At 37.8% G+C, this 14,505-nt stretch overlaps 1 protein-coding gene across 4 annotated transcripts in view; it reads left to right on the top strand.

Moving 5' to 3' along the window:
* LOC150091209 (nuclear receptor subfamily 2 group C member 2-like) overlaps window positions 1-14,505 on the top strand; it is a 595,426-nt gene that overhangs the window by 533,809 nt on the left and 47,112 nt on the right. For all 4 annotated transcript variants that reach the window (XM_090374734.1, XM_090374740.1, XM_090374722.1 and 1 more), the window contains one exon: window positions 3,828-3,965. In XM_090374734.1, the coding sequence (XP_090230860.1) occupies window positions 3,828-3,965 (138 nt within the window). The remainder of the gene's footprint in view (window positions 1-3,827; window positions 3,966-14,505) is intronic.

Genomic DNA, 14,505 nt, shown 5'->3' with positions numbered 1-14,505 from the left:
TAATGATCTTATCACTTAAGTATTTTCATGTTGAAAGTTGAAATGCGGTGTTTCTAAATGAAGGGATTGTGATTACATAAAATCCTAATGTCTTTTTATTTGAAGTACTAGTAGTAGTAGTAGTGGCAAATTATGCAAGAAAGCAAGCTTATAGAGCATCAGCCAAAAAAAAAAAAACAAGTATAAACTCCACACTTCACTCGTCATATCCTCCAAAAATTTGAGTAGTTCTTGAATTTATTCAAACCATCCACTTCCACAGCAACAAATGGTAGCTCGTTCCAGCAATCAAGTACCTGCTGAAGGCAAACTTTTGCACGTTTATCCTGCAACCATCCATCCTCAACTTGAATTTATGCTCGCTCATGTCTTTTTAGTCTCAACAAGAGGAAGAACACCATTAACATTCAGCTTATTTAATCCATTCAATGCCTTAAACACCTCAATCAGATCTCCCCACAGGTTCCCATGTGCCACAATTCAATTTTCAGAACTGAAGCAGTTCTGGATAAGAGCACTGTCTTTTGTTCCCATCACTAATCTGGTTGACCTTCTGTTTGCCCATTCCAACAGATCTACATCCTTCTAGAGTGAGGCCTGCAGACCTGTACACAGTATTCAAGGTGTGACCTAACCATGGCCTTGTACAAAGGGATAATCACGTCCTTATCCCTGGTAGCAAAGATCACTACCCTGAATGTAGTACCACACAGTTGATAATTCTGAGATTACTGCTACCCATATGCATTACCTTGCATTTGTCAAGCTAAACTTTAGCTGCCATTTCTCAGCCTGTCGACCCAGTTTCCTAGATCTTGTTGTAGTAGCTCACCCTGATTACTCACATTAACTATCCTGCGAACCTTTTTATCATCTGTAAACTTAGACATTAAGCCCAAATATACCTTCATCAATATCATTAATGAATATTGAAAACAAAAAAAAAATACCAATGAGACAGATTGGAAGGTATATAAGAGACCCAGATTGGAAGGTATATCATGTACAGCACCTTGGTACTGATCTCATGCAACTGATCATACATTCAACAAGTGAAATGTAGGAAAAATGTCACCCTCGTTTACAAAGACTTGTTTAGATGAACTGATAAGCTCCCCAAAAACAGATGTTTTTGTTCTGCTGACATCCTTGTTGAAACCAAAAGCCACAAGCACTTAGAACGGTTTCTCTGAGAAACATCCATTGGGGACGGTTGATTTTATAATACTCTTCAGGGCACAACTTATCCTGAAGCGTAATCTTGGAGTGGGATCTTCTCGGTGTCTGAATAAGTTCTCAAAATCCTAATAACCCTAGGAGTGAAACAGCTGCAAAATGAATATTCATATGCCAGGATGGGAATCTAGTACTCACTAGAAACCTCATCCTTACCTTCAAGTCATCAAGGTTTTCTAATTCAATCAAGACTGGGTATCTTAACTACCTAGTATGTCAATATATATCAGAACCTTTAAGGATTTAATACATTATTGACGTGCTCATTCATGTACTGGATACATATTTACATATTAGTGTTTTAAATGCCAGAAATATGGATAAATGGTCTGTTCTGGTGCCCCTGATATGATGCAAGGAACCGGAACACTCAATATGATGCAAAGTACTAGAAAATTAATCTTGTTCAACTAAAAAACCCATCTGCATTAACTGCCAAGGTGAGCACCCTGCAAACTCCTGAGATTGTCAAATGTGGGAGGGAGAAAAAGAAATACAGCCTTAAGGCAGACCTGAACATATCATACTAGGAGGCAAGAAAAGCAGTGAAACCTCTAATACCATAAAATCTTTGTACACCCAAAAAGGTAGCAGAGAAAGAATTTTCATTGGAACTCAAACTGAAATGAGTATCCCACCCAAAAAATCTTTTACTCTCATCACACTCTACTTATTAAGCTCTCAAAAACTCAAAAATCAGCTTACTCCTATATCTGCTCCTCCTAATGCTCCACTGCTACCAAAAAAAAAGTGGTACAGAAAAGCCTTAAAAACCTGACATCATCTCTATATAGAAACCAAGAAAAAAAATTTAATGTTGAGGTGAAGCAGGTACTAGTTGAATTAGTCTTGGAACTCTTTGAAGAGGAAAATAAGGCAGGATGGCATCCATAATTCTCCTAGAAAGTTAAATCCAAGGCTAAGAAAAACAAGCCTTCAGTGCTCTGGAAACTGACTGACAAATCCAACCTAAATATTGACAGCGGATTTGCTGCTAATTCCAGCAAAATACTGACAACATCAAATCATAAACCAGTTTGCTTTTGTTTGCAGGAAAATGTGTGAAGACAGATGAAAATGCTTGCACAATATTATTATACATAAGGATAGAATTGGGATGGGCCTGTGTATAGAGGAGTTGCTATCCTTGGGGAGCAACTAGACCCCATTTCAACTCCATTTCTAATAAACAAATTATTAGAGGGAATGGGTAAATGAAGTGTGTGTGCTTATATGCCAAGCAAATATGAATTGATATGGCTGGTTATAATGCTTGCTTTTATAAGGCAAGAATTATAACCAGCAAGGGGCACCTTAGCCCTCAAGGGGCTTAATGTTTGCAACTACGTCAACATAGCTTTATTCTGAAAGCTGCCTTAGCTGCCTGCTAGCCTTTTCCTGCTGCTGACCTTTCTCACTGCATTGTAGTATCTGATACCTAACCTGTGTTTCACAGTGTACAACTCCAAACTATCCAGTGAACTTCTCTGGCTAGGAGAGCTTCCACTACAGGAACAGAAAAGCCCTAAACTCAACACAGAAATGTTTTCTGTTGTCACATGACTGATGACATTTTCTGTACCAGCTGTAACAATATGATCTGACCTCAGTGTTCAGGCTTAATCCTCTTCCAGTTTGAATAAGCTCCCCATGTCATCCTGGCAAAAATTCACAGGAATGTGTTGCGAGAAGTTATGTATATCAGCACACAAGAATAAACCAAAAATGTCCTACAACAAAGAAGACTCATCAAGCCCAGCTCACCAGGCTATTCACACACTTTCCAACAGGGTAAAGATTATAAGAGCTATGTCACCATCTGTCAATATCATAAATGACCACAGGCTACAGCAAAGATAGCAGTGTGTGTTTTTTGAAGATTCTACTCTACTTTGTCTGCATTATAAATAATCAAGGAATCAAAACTGTTACTTCACTGAGCTCATCAGAAGTGCCAGTTACACTGCTTTTATACATTTCAGCCAGCGTGACCATCCATATGACACAAGTTGATTGATATAAAAAGGAAAATAGAAGAAAAGAAAATTGCTATAGAAATGGACATAATTTATATTTGTCCTAGTTTAATACCTTATAAAGGCAAAGATTTGATTAGATGTAGCAACAAATTACTGTTAAAGTTAACTGCCACTAAAATAATTTTGTATATAAGTTATATTTTTGAGTTATTACCCACCAACCATTACTTATTTTTGGCTGAACCTCCTACAGACAATGAAGAAGATAATGTGGTATCGGCTTTTGACAGTCCAAAAAGTCTTCACAGTCTGCTTGGTGTCTTTGTGCAAGCAAGCTGACTTTGCTAGGCATGAACTTTTAGAAGGAACAAAAAATTGGAAGACTTACAATTAGTGATAATTGTTATACAAAACTGAGGAAAAGCAGTGGAAGTAATTTATTATTAGGATTACACTGTAGAAGACAGACCTTAGGAAGCATAATTTTATTATCTAAATTCCTTATTAAAGCATTTCTGAAAAATTATTTACCTTAGCTTACTGAGTAACAATAAAATGCTTCTATATATGTATATAAGAGATTGAGCTGGCTGTTTGTTTTTGAATCTGTAGACCGGTTGTCAGTAGCCCGAGTGAAACAAGTCACTGACCATATCTGCAAACTACAAGAGTTTGTGAACTCCATGTTGCGCCTTCAGATTGATGAACATGAATATGCTTACCTCAAAGCCATTGTACTCTTTAGTCCAGGTAAATTTTTATATACAGTTGCATTATTAAATATTTAATACTAGGAGAAATTTAACTCTATGTAAAAGAATAATAGAAATTATAATGTCACGCTACACAATTTGTTGATATTGAAAAGTTAGCAATTTATGAGAAAACTAAAATTATAATAATCATTTTTTCATTTTCAAGCTTTGTGTAGTAAAGAAGAATGTACAGTATTAATAATTTCACTATTATTAATCTGTTATAAATTATTAAAGCTGTTCTTGAACATACGTGGATGATCATTTAATTCATGGATTGGTGCAAGATCTTATCTTAATTGACATCATCTAAATCTTCTTTGGATTTTTCTTTTTGAAATACTCTCTCTTGAAATTGTACCCATTATTAAATGTTTCTTGCCAGCCATTTTTTGAAAGACTGCAAAGTGCTTTTGTTGTGGCTCTGCAAGCATCATTGTGTTGGAGAATCGCTTGCCTTTCAGAGCTTTTTTTCAGATGTAGAAACAGGAAGAAATCATACAGAACCTCAACACCTATGGCAGTGATCACTGCCTGCACAAATTAGCCATATGGGGCTTGACACCAAAATATGGCTGTCTACCAAAATGCTCATTACCATACACTTCATACATCTCATTAACTGTTTCCAATGCATTTAAGCCCTGTCTGACACAATAACGAATCACATATCGCTGTTTAGTCTGTATGTCCGACATGATATTTGCTTCAAAACAATCATCAGTGACATGCAGCTAAACACTCTTCACCAACACTAACTCGATAAGTACTGGCATGTGCACAAAACATCTGCTCAATAGCAATCAGGGAGAGCACCTCTACTGGCAGTAATGGAAAGTTCGCGTTGGTAACATAAAATCTTGCACCAGTCTGCGAATTAAATGATCACCCCTTGTACATTTGTTTGAAATCTTAATTTTTTTTTTTAATTTACACAAACTTATTATTTTATGTCAGTGGAAAATTACTAATGAGGAATTCAGTGATATTAGTTAGAATTAAAAATTAAATATATTTTTAATCATGTGAGGGACACCTTTGCTCTGCATACTGAGAACCAATAGTTAATCTGTGATTATTTTTTAACCACATGCAATATTTTTTCCTGGCCGCAATGGAAAAGATAAAAAATAGAATGGTACCATCCCCTCCAGCATAGCTCTTTTCAGCAACTCTGTTCCTTTGTAATTTCTGCAATTAACACTTGAGCAAAGTGCAAGAAGTCGAAGAAGCTATGTGCTCAAATGCATGTTCATTACCTCTCTGTGCACTCAGCCAGCAAGCATTTCAATTTCAGATGCTTTGACTTCATTTGACAAGTGTTTATCGAAATTTATATTATCACCCCATAAGAGAATGAATAATTACTATAAGAAACAAGAGAAACCGTTTTTATTAATTTCTTTACGTCAGCTGGCCAGCTTATGGAGTGATAAATATTTCTAAAAATTAAAAATGGGATGATTTTACAAAAAAAAAAAAAGAACAGAAGATAACTGCTGACAAAAAAAAAGTGTTAACAATAATTGTATTATACATGTTTAAAAAGATGCAAATACGTTATGTTGTTTCCCTGAAGCTTATAGCGTAATCAATAGAAAGAAAAAAAATTATAAAAGATATCTGCTTTTGATTGTACTACTCCCAAACAGCCACTAGGGCTTTTTTTTTTTTTTTTTTTAATACATTTAAGGATCTAGAGAGCAACCAACAAAGGGCAAAAAATTAGAAATATTAAAAAATGGCTACAGAGCTGACCAACAAAGGGGAAAAAAATCAGAAATATCAAAATATGGCTGACTACAAATGTTTAAGTGCATGGAGCTACAAAGTTATGCAATTTAAAATTTTCACTATTGTAGAATGGCCGAAGATCAAAAGAAGAAGAATAAAGGTATTATAAGCAGGTTTGCAGTGATTGGTATGGTCAGTAAACAATATTGTTTCATAGTATATATGATCAAATACAACTGTGGATGTTCACAAATTTTTCTCACAATAAGCTGTCAGTAGACTTCATTGACACTATAAGCTGTTAATGCATTCTTCCATTACCATGCTGTAGTGTTATTAAGAATGCTACCATGATGCAATGTTATTAGGAATGCTTTTAGACACACTCTCATGTCCTATAAAGTTTTATTATGCTTAGCTTAGTTAAAGTTACACATTACCTTTATTACTAGTGTCATCTCTCTCTCTCTATAAGAAATTTACGAAAATTAACCTCTTCCTATCTGAAACACATACCTGTGTTCCAGAAATTTTATCTTCCACCACCACCTCTACTAGAACATAACATCTCTCCATTCCATAGACTGTCATTAAGAATAAGGCTCTGTAATAGTGCAAGACCCATTCAACAACTATATTTATGCAAGGCCAAAGCAGAAAGCTGTTAGCCCATCATTTAGCGTATAACCTACTGCACACACAGCTTGCATATAATAGTCTAAAATCATTTTTTTAATGAGTGGCCACAAGCATGTCTAATACAATGAAGGGTTGAATTCAAAATTTATTGGCAATATATTTACTAACAATATACAAAAATATACAAACGAAGAGGGGGGGACAACGAAATAAAAATTATATTTTGCAGGCTTTGTTTGCAGAGAATTCTTCTATTATGTTGCCATAATCCATCTCACAAGAAATGTCATTTTCTATTGATAAAATAGCCAAGTTGGTAAGATGCTTTTGTAGCATTGTAGACTATATAAAAGGTTTTAATCAACTTAAGTTTCAAAAAACTTCTTTCCCCAGATGTGACAGTTACGGATAGGATCAGAATTATTCTCTGAGCAATGAATGTATTTGGAAAGTCTGTATGTCTCTGATCAATTAATAAAAACTGTAAAATTCCCAGTGGATCTTTATGGAGCTGTGCTAGAGCGATTTACTTTAATGCTTCCAATTCTTTGGCAAGCATGAAACCATCAAGATCCCGATGTTTATTATCAACTAAAATCATTTTTAAATAAAAACTATTTTCATGTAATATGGGCTTTTTCAATTCATGGAAGTTATATAAAAAGCCAAATGTTTTCTGATCATTCCATACTCTCGAGTGTGGACTAAGTGAGCCGATTGACATTGCAATTCTTTATTTACATAATTAAACTGAAATAAAATTTCATACCAAACAACCACTGCTACAATGAAATTTGAAATTTAATTGCATAAAGATTCAGCTTCATTACGAGCTCATGAATTTGCTCCACCATTTCAAAAAGTACATCATAAACTTCAACAGCCTGGTATCATATTGCTTTAACACCGTCAACTGAACTCTCCCATCTAGTATTACAGATTGGTTTAACCAACATATTTTTATTGAATTTACAAAAAGTTGTTCATTGACAAGTTTTTGCTGTATCACAAAGAAGCAGCTTATAGCTATTACAAGTGCAGAGAACAAAAATGCTCTAGGATTTATCTGTAAGAGATGTCCTTGTACACCCAATCTCTGCTGCTTTGTATTGGCACAATTATCATAATATTGTTGGCCTCTAATATCTGAAATTTCTAGATCCAATCTATTTAATTCAGCTAGCAAAACTTCAAAGTACATGTTTACTGGTACCTTCTTCCACTTCCAGAAAATTTATGAAGTGCTCGTAAATTCCTGCTGGAACAGATGATTCTCCAACTGAGATGTAGCAAATTATTAGTGACATCTGCTCCTTGTGACTCTGATCCAGTGTACAATCAAGTATCACAAAAATATATATTTCACAGATTTAATTCTGGCTACGATAGTTTTCCTCACCTTACTGCCCATTATTGATATAAGTTCAAGTTTTCCTTTTTCCTTTTTTTTGGTGAATTTCATGTTTGAGTATTCTTCTTACGTGATCCTGCATAACAAGATCAAAATTTTTCAGTAATTCTACTGAAAGTCCCAAAAAATTTCCACTATGTAACCCATCTACTGAACTGCAAAAAGCCATGTTGTATTTCACCAAAAAAATGCAGAACAGCTGAATTGTTCAGAAACATTACACCAGCGAGTTTTTGGTTTCCTTTATTGATTGTGCTCCCTAATTTTAATATTTGTTTGAGTTCAAACCACTGCATAATTGTTGTCACATGTCCCCTCCAATTTGTCATGGTCAAATAGATGAACGCTTTCATTTTTCCATCCAAAATATTCAGCGGATTCCAAAACAGAACTAGGTTGTCAGAAAGTTTGCAACAAAAGCAAAACACTCAATTTTTTGTTATAGAATAGACAAGCCACTTTCCGTTGATAACGTCTCCACTTGGCATAATGCTTTTATAAAATGTTATGGGAAATTTTCTGCTATTTTCATCTGCCAAAAAATTTACTTTTCAAACTTTTCTTGGTCCTTTTTTAAAAATAGACACCTGGATATCCCTAGTTATAAAATTAGGCCAATGTGTTGGGTCATAAATTTTCTGTGCTTGCTTTTCTTCATTTTCTGTTTCATTACATTAGTACTTTCAGCAATATCAGAGGACAATGTGTGCATGTCCATGAATCCTGATAAAACGTAATTTTTCTGGGGCCCTAACTCGGTCCCTATCTGCAAATGTGAATGTTGACCCAGATAATGTTGCTTCTGCTAAGAGACAGAAAACAGAAGCTATATCAGGTCCAACATCTCTCTACCTGATAATTCACTCTGCTAGTGAGAAGCCCTTAGGAAAAATGTCACCATTTATCCAGGTTCTCCTAAATCTGTCAAACTGCTTCACTCAGGTGATTCTTATAGAGACCAGAAGTGACCAACATTCAGAACAGCTCCTCTGAACTACATCTATGTGGGGGGGGGGGGGAATACCAATCACTGTTACCCTCACAAGACACTGAACTCATCCCGTAGTGTCATCGCAGAATGGGATCTTATGGAAGTGTCAGAAGAAGAAATCTGTTCTGAATTAAAGTGACAGCTGTGAAACGAAACAAATCTTCGTGCATATGGAATGGAAACTTGTTTCCACCAGAAATAACATCTTGACACTTAACTCACCATCGTCTCCTAATGAGATCAGAGCTGATTATATTAACTGTCCAGTGCATCTATATGTACCAAATCCTTGACGATATTTTTAAGTGCCAGAAATATGGACACTCAAATGGCCTGTTGTGTAGCCCTTGCATGCAGTATTCAGCTTCAAAACTGTCATGCATTGACTGCCAAGGAAAGCATCCTGCTTATTCACAAGTATGCCAGAAGTAGAAAGGAGAAAAAGAAATTCAGACTTAAGCAGAGCTGACCCCTTGAACGTAATCAAACCTATCTACGTCCAAAAGGTAGCAGGAAAATGTTTGATTGGAACCCAAACAGAAATTACTATTGCACCAAAAGGGTCATTCATTCCTGTTTCGTGCTACCTGTTAAGTTCACAAAAACCCTGCACAGAAAGATAAATCGGCTACCACCCTCATATTGGTATCTCCTAATTCTCCACCAATAACAAAAGAAGTTGCTATAGAAAAGAACAAGAATCCTGAAATACCCCATAGTTCCCAAGAAAGGCAAATGATGACCCCACCATGCATAACATTACAATATTTTGTAAGGATAGAATTGCAGATGGTTCTGCTCATGGAGGAGTGGCTAATCCCCTCCAGCAAAGGCAACCAGACCCCATTTCAGCCTTTGCTACTTACAATCAGCATAGAGGTTGTTGCATTTCACCTTACAGTGGGGTTTTTGTTAACCATCTGCTCTATTTATTTGCCACCTGGGACTGAAATCTCTCAGAAAGACCTTGATGATCTTGTAATGAAGTTGCCTTCCCCTTTCTTACTTCTTGGAGATTTTAATGGACATAACACCCGTGGAGTAGTGCTAGCATCAATGGAAGGGTACGAGTCATAGAACATGTGCTCAATGACATTGACCTCTCCCTCCTAAATGTGGGAACAAACACCTTCTTCCACATGCCTACCTGTATGTTTTCTGCCATTGATCATTCTATCTGCTGCTGCTCTTCTCTTTCCCCCTTCACTTAATTGGGAGGTGGAGGAGAACCTTCCCCATGATTAATGCCAGGCCATGTTTTCCTGTTAGGCTACTGCAGTGGAAGTTTGATCAGGCAGACTGAATGCCTTTCAATATCATGCAAATTTTGACATTACTGCAGTCAGGAGCCTATCAATGATGCCGTTATGAACATTACAGAAAATATCGTCCATGAAACTGCAATTCCAAAAATATCCTCCCACTTTCCACAGTTTCCTAAACCATGGTGGAATGTAGATTGCACAGTAATGTGGACATAATGTGTATCTGTCAGTGGTGCCAGTGGTCCCCACAAAACCGTGTCACTGTGAAGAGGCAAAGTCTGCCAAGGCCAGATGAGCATTTGAGTAGTGTAGGTTTACATGAAAACAGTGTTGCTGTATTGTTCATCTGGCCTCTCAATTACTGGAAGGCCCCATCACCAGGAAGAGGCATTTCGGCATCTGTCCATGGCACAAAGAAGCAGCCGGACCAGGTCAGTAGAGGGACTTCTGTTAGAGTCCAATCCCCCCCCCAGCAGAGCAAGGAATGAAAGGACTTAAGAAATTAAGTGAGGTATAGGGAAAAAAGGGGAAGGCAAAGCTGGGACCTCAAGGGAGGAGGTCCCAAGGTGAAAAGGAGGGTAGGAAAACCATTAGTGGGAGAGCACTCTTAAGAAAGGTTAGAGGACAGCAAAAGTCAGTCAAGTAATGAATGGAAAAAATATATAAAATATTAAAAAAAAATTTAAAGATAAAATAAATAAAAAAAATTAAAGGAGCAGGCAGTAGAATGAGCCTGCACTAGGAGATACCATGCCTGGGGGAGGGCATCAGCAGGGAAAAAAAATTAAATTAAAATTAAATTTACTCTTACCCTAAAGGGTTAGCAGGCCACTAGAGGAGAAATTCAGTGGAAGAATCTTGCACTGCAATGTGTGTGTGTGCCAGCAGGAATGTTAGAAAATCCTACCTCAGGTCAGGTTTGCACGAAGATGGCCCCAAGTTCAAAGAGAAAGCAGGGACACTCCAGGAGGTTTTCCAGAAGAGAAACCTAGTCAGTTTCCAGTGGGGCAGTAGTCAGAAGGTGTCTCTTCCTCTTGAAAAGGGCAGTACAGAAGGGTATGAAGGCATTGAAGATTTCTCTCTCTCTAATTTTAATCAGAGTGTACAGGCTGGAGAGCAGGGAAGTTGCTTTGAAGGAGGAGTTATTGTCTCAGATCTAAATAAACCACAGATGCATGTGTCATCATCCACTGCACTAAATTGATGAAGGATCTGTGCCCAGTGAGCATAAAGGTGGTCTCTAAGTTGGCGGGGGGGGGGGGGGGGTGAGTCAAGTCAGTGCTTTTTGTGATAATGTCTGGAAAGAATTTTCTGGTGATCTTGCCTTTGAGCTCTACAGACCAACAGGACTGCCAGAGGTTGGAAACTTCAGACTAGAATCTCTTCTTCTCTGTTGCAAGGTTGGCATCGGTAGCAGCAGAGTTGTTGTCACAAAAAGCACTGACAATATGGCCTTAGTTGCTAATGCTCCTAAAAACCTAATTGCTCCGAGGATATGCGGTGGTCATGGGCTCAAACCCCGGTCTAATCAAGAAGCATGTACTATGCACTGCTGCTCCTGCCCACCTGGCTACGGAGGCACCTAGCAGCAGAGATACCAATTGAAGGTAGTTTGTTAGCAGGCCACCAGAGGAGAAACTCAGTGGAAGAATCTTGCGCTGCAATGTGTGCGCCAGCAGGAATGTTAGAAAATCCTACCTCTGGAGCAGTGTAAGATGCTGCAGTAAGCAATGTAAAGGTCTGAAGGTAGGTTTCTGGAAATGACCTGGAGTGCTGGGGTGGAGGTAGTTCTGCAAGCTCTTATGGATCGGAGGAGATAGAGACGTTAAATTTTGTTGTTTGTCGGTGAAGGTGATTCTCTCAACCCTGCAAACCAGGCAGGGGCACCATATGAAACAATCAGGAAGAAGACTTTAGCGTACAGGAGCTTCAGAGTTCTGCCCTTAAGTCCCCAGTCTGTTCTGGTCACGCGGGCCACCATGGTAGTGTATCTCGTGATCTTGTCCTTGATATAATCAAGATGCAGTATGAAGAACCATTTATGATCGAGGACACCAAGGTATTTAACGGTTGTGTGCAATTTGATAGATGTGCCTTAAAGTTGGATGATGGGTGGCCTACGGATATGGTGAGTACCTTTAATCAAATACGTTTTGGTTGAGGAAATGGTAAGTTTGTGAGTCTCAGACCATTCAGTGAGAGCATTCAAAACAGAATTGGCTTGCAGCTCCACCCCCCTCAACAAGAAGAACAAGATCGTCCATGTACGAAAACATGGTTGTCCCATCAAAGTTATTGGAGAGCCACTCATCCAATGCCATGTTCTATATGGCTGGACCCAAGATGGAGCCCCGGGGAAAGCCTCTAGACAGTGATTTGGTGATAAAGGGTCTTGATGGTAACCTTCCTGTTGGTGAAGTAGCTATTGATACATTTGTAGATTTTGGGTGAGCATTCCGACGTTCTGACGATGCTAGGCCACCAGACCAAATCAAATTCTGCCTTAAAATCTACAAAGATAGCCTGGATATATTTACAGCATGAGCCTTCTCTAACTGCACAAAGTTGCAGCAGGGCTTCTGTGGTGGAACCTCCTGGTTTAAAGCCCTACTTCAACTGTCAGACCTTTACCCTTATCTTGGTGGTTGGCTTGGATTCTGGTGAGGAGAAATCTCTCGAGTACTTTCCCAAGGATGGATAGTGCAATGGGTCAGTAAACAGTCACATGATTAGCAGAAGCAGCAAAAGACTTAGAGATGAGGTGGAGATTTGCATGCTTCCAGGTGTCTGGGAAGCAACCCTCACGGAGACAGGTGTTATTATTATTATTCAGTTTATTGCATATGCTTAACTCCTGAACAGCCTTCAGCTAGGAGAGTGCCTATATACATTTGTACATTATAATTTTGACAGCAAACATAGAAGTCGTACATAAATTATGCATACTTAACATTTAGTTTCTATAAAATAATACAACATATAACATCTAATGCGATCAAATAAAGCTCATACACATACATACAGTGACACAAACAAAAGTTAGAGACATATAAATACATATGTATCGTAATATATACAACTAACACATATACATACAAACAAATAATAATTTAAAACATTAATTCTTCTCTGTAGAGGAGCAAAGTAGGATTCAACGGAGGTTCCATCCTGAAGGAGATAATCAGGAAGCTTCTACAGTTGTATGTGGTGCCACATGTCCTGTATCATCTGAGATCTGCATCCTTGTCACAGAACTTGTGAGGATCAATCTTCAGGGTGTTGTACATTTTTTTTTTTTTTTTTTTTTTTTTTTTTTTTTTATGAAAACCCCAAACACAAGAGGTATTAGAACCTATAGTACTTAGTACCGTGCTGAGGTTGGAGGTTGAGAAGACGAAAGAAGATATTTGTTGACATTAGACTTGAATTTCTGTAGACTGTAATTTTCAGGAAACACATATGAAGGAAGGTTGTTCCAGAAAATGGCAGTTGAATGAATAAACGAGGAAGATAAAAAGTTGGTCCTGTGAGTTTTAAGTTGAACAGTAAATGGATGTTGGCTGGTGGTAGCACGTGTTCGGACTGTTTTGAAAGAGAGAGCGGAAATTATAGAAGCCAATTCAGAAGAATAGTGCCCATGGAAATATCTATAGAAAAGGCATGCAGCAGTCTATGTCTATGAGACAGTGAGTGGAGAGAGACTATTAGAGAGGAGTCATTAATTAACCTAACTGTCCTCTTCTGAATGGAATCTAGAAGCCTGAAAGAGGTTTTGGGGGCACCACCCCAGATGTGGGAACAATGGTAGGGCAGATTTGCAATTTGTACAGAGTGAACAGCTGTTTGGAAGAAAAGTAACACCGAGAGTGAAAGAGAAAACCAAGTTTTTTAGATGCAGAGGAAGGAATATTTGTAATGTGCTTGTGCCAAGAGAGATTAGAAGTCAGAGTAATTCCCAAAAGAGATATATCAACTTGCCTAGAAATTGGATTGTCACCAAAGATAGGGATAGGAGCAGAAGAATCCTTTTTGTGAGATATTAGACAAGACTGAGTTTCAGAAGGATTGAAATCAACTAAGTGGTCTTTACCCCAATGAAGAATTACCTGGAGATCGGCATTTAAGGAATTGATAGTGGATATTCAAGAAGTTGAAGCTGATTGAGCAGGGCAAGGTTTCTCAAAATGGAAAGTTGAATGCAATGTGCTATCATCGGCAAAACTATGGATAGGATTTCCAGTCAATGGAAGAAGGTCATTAATACATAAGAGGAAAAGAGTGGAGGGAAGAACTGAACCTTGGGGGACACCAGCATTAATGGAGAAGTTAGAAGACAGAGAGCCATCTACCATCACCCTCAGTGAGCGATCATAGAGAAAACTGGATAACCAATTACAAAAAACAGTTGGCAAACTATAAGATGGAAGCTTGTTTAGAAGACCTTTATGCCAAAGACGATCAAAAGCTTTTGAGATGTCAAGAGCAACTACTTGTG

Source organism: Mastigoproctus giganteus, chromosome 1, assembly GCF_048544385.1.
Source record: "Mastigoproctus giganteus isolate SK-2022 chromosome 1, ASM4854438v1, whole genome shotgun sequence".
NCBI lineage: Eukaryota > Metazoa > Arthropoda > Arachnida > Uropygi > Thelyphonidae > Mastigoproctus > Mastigoproctus giganteus.
This window is presented reverse-complemented; position numbering and strand designations above follow the sequence as displayed.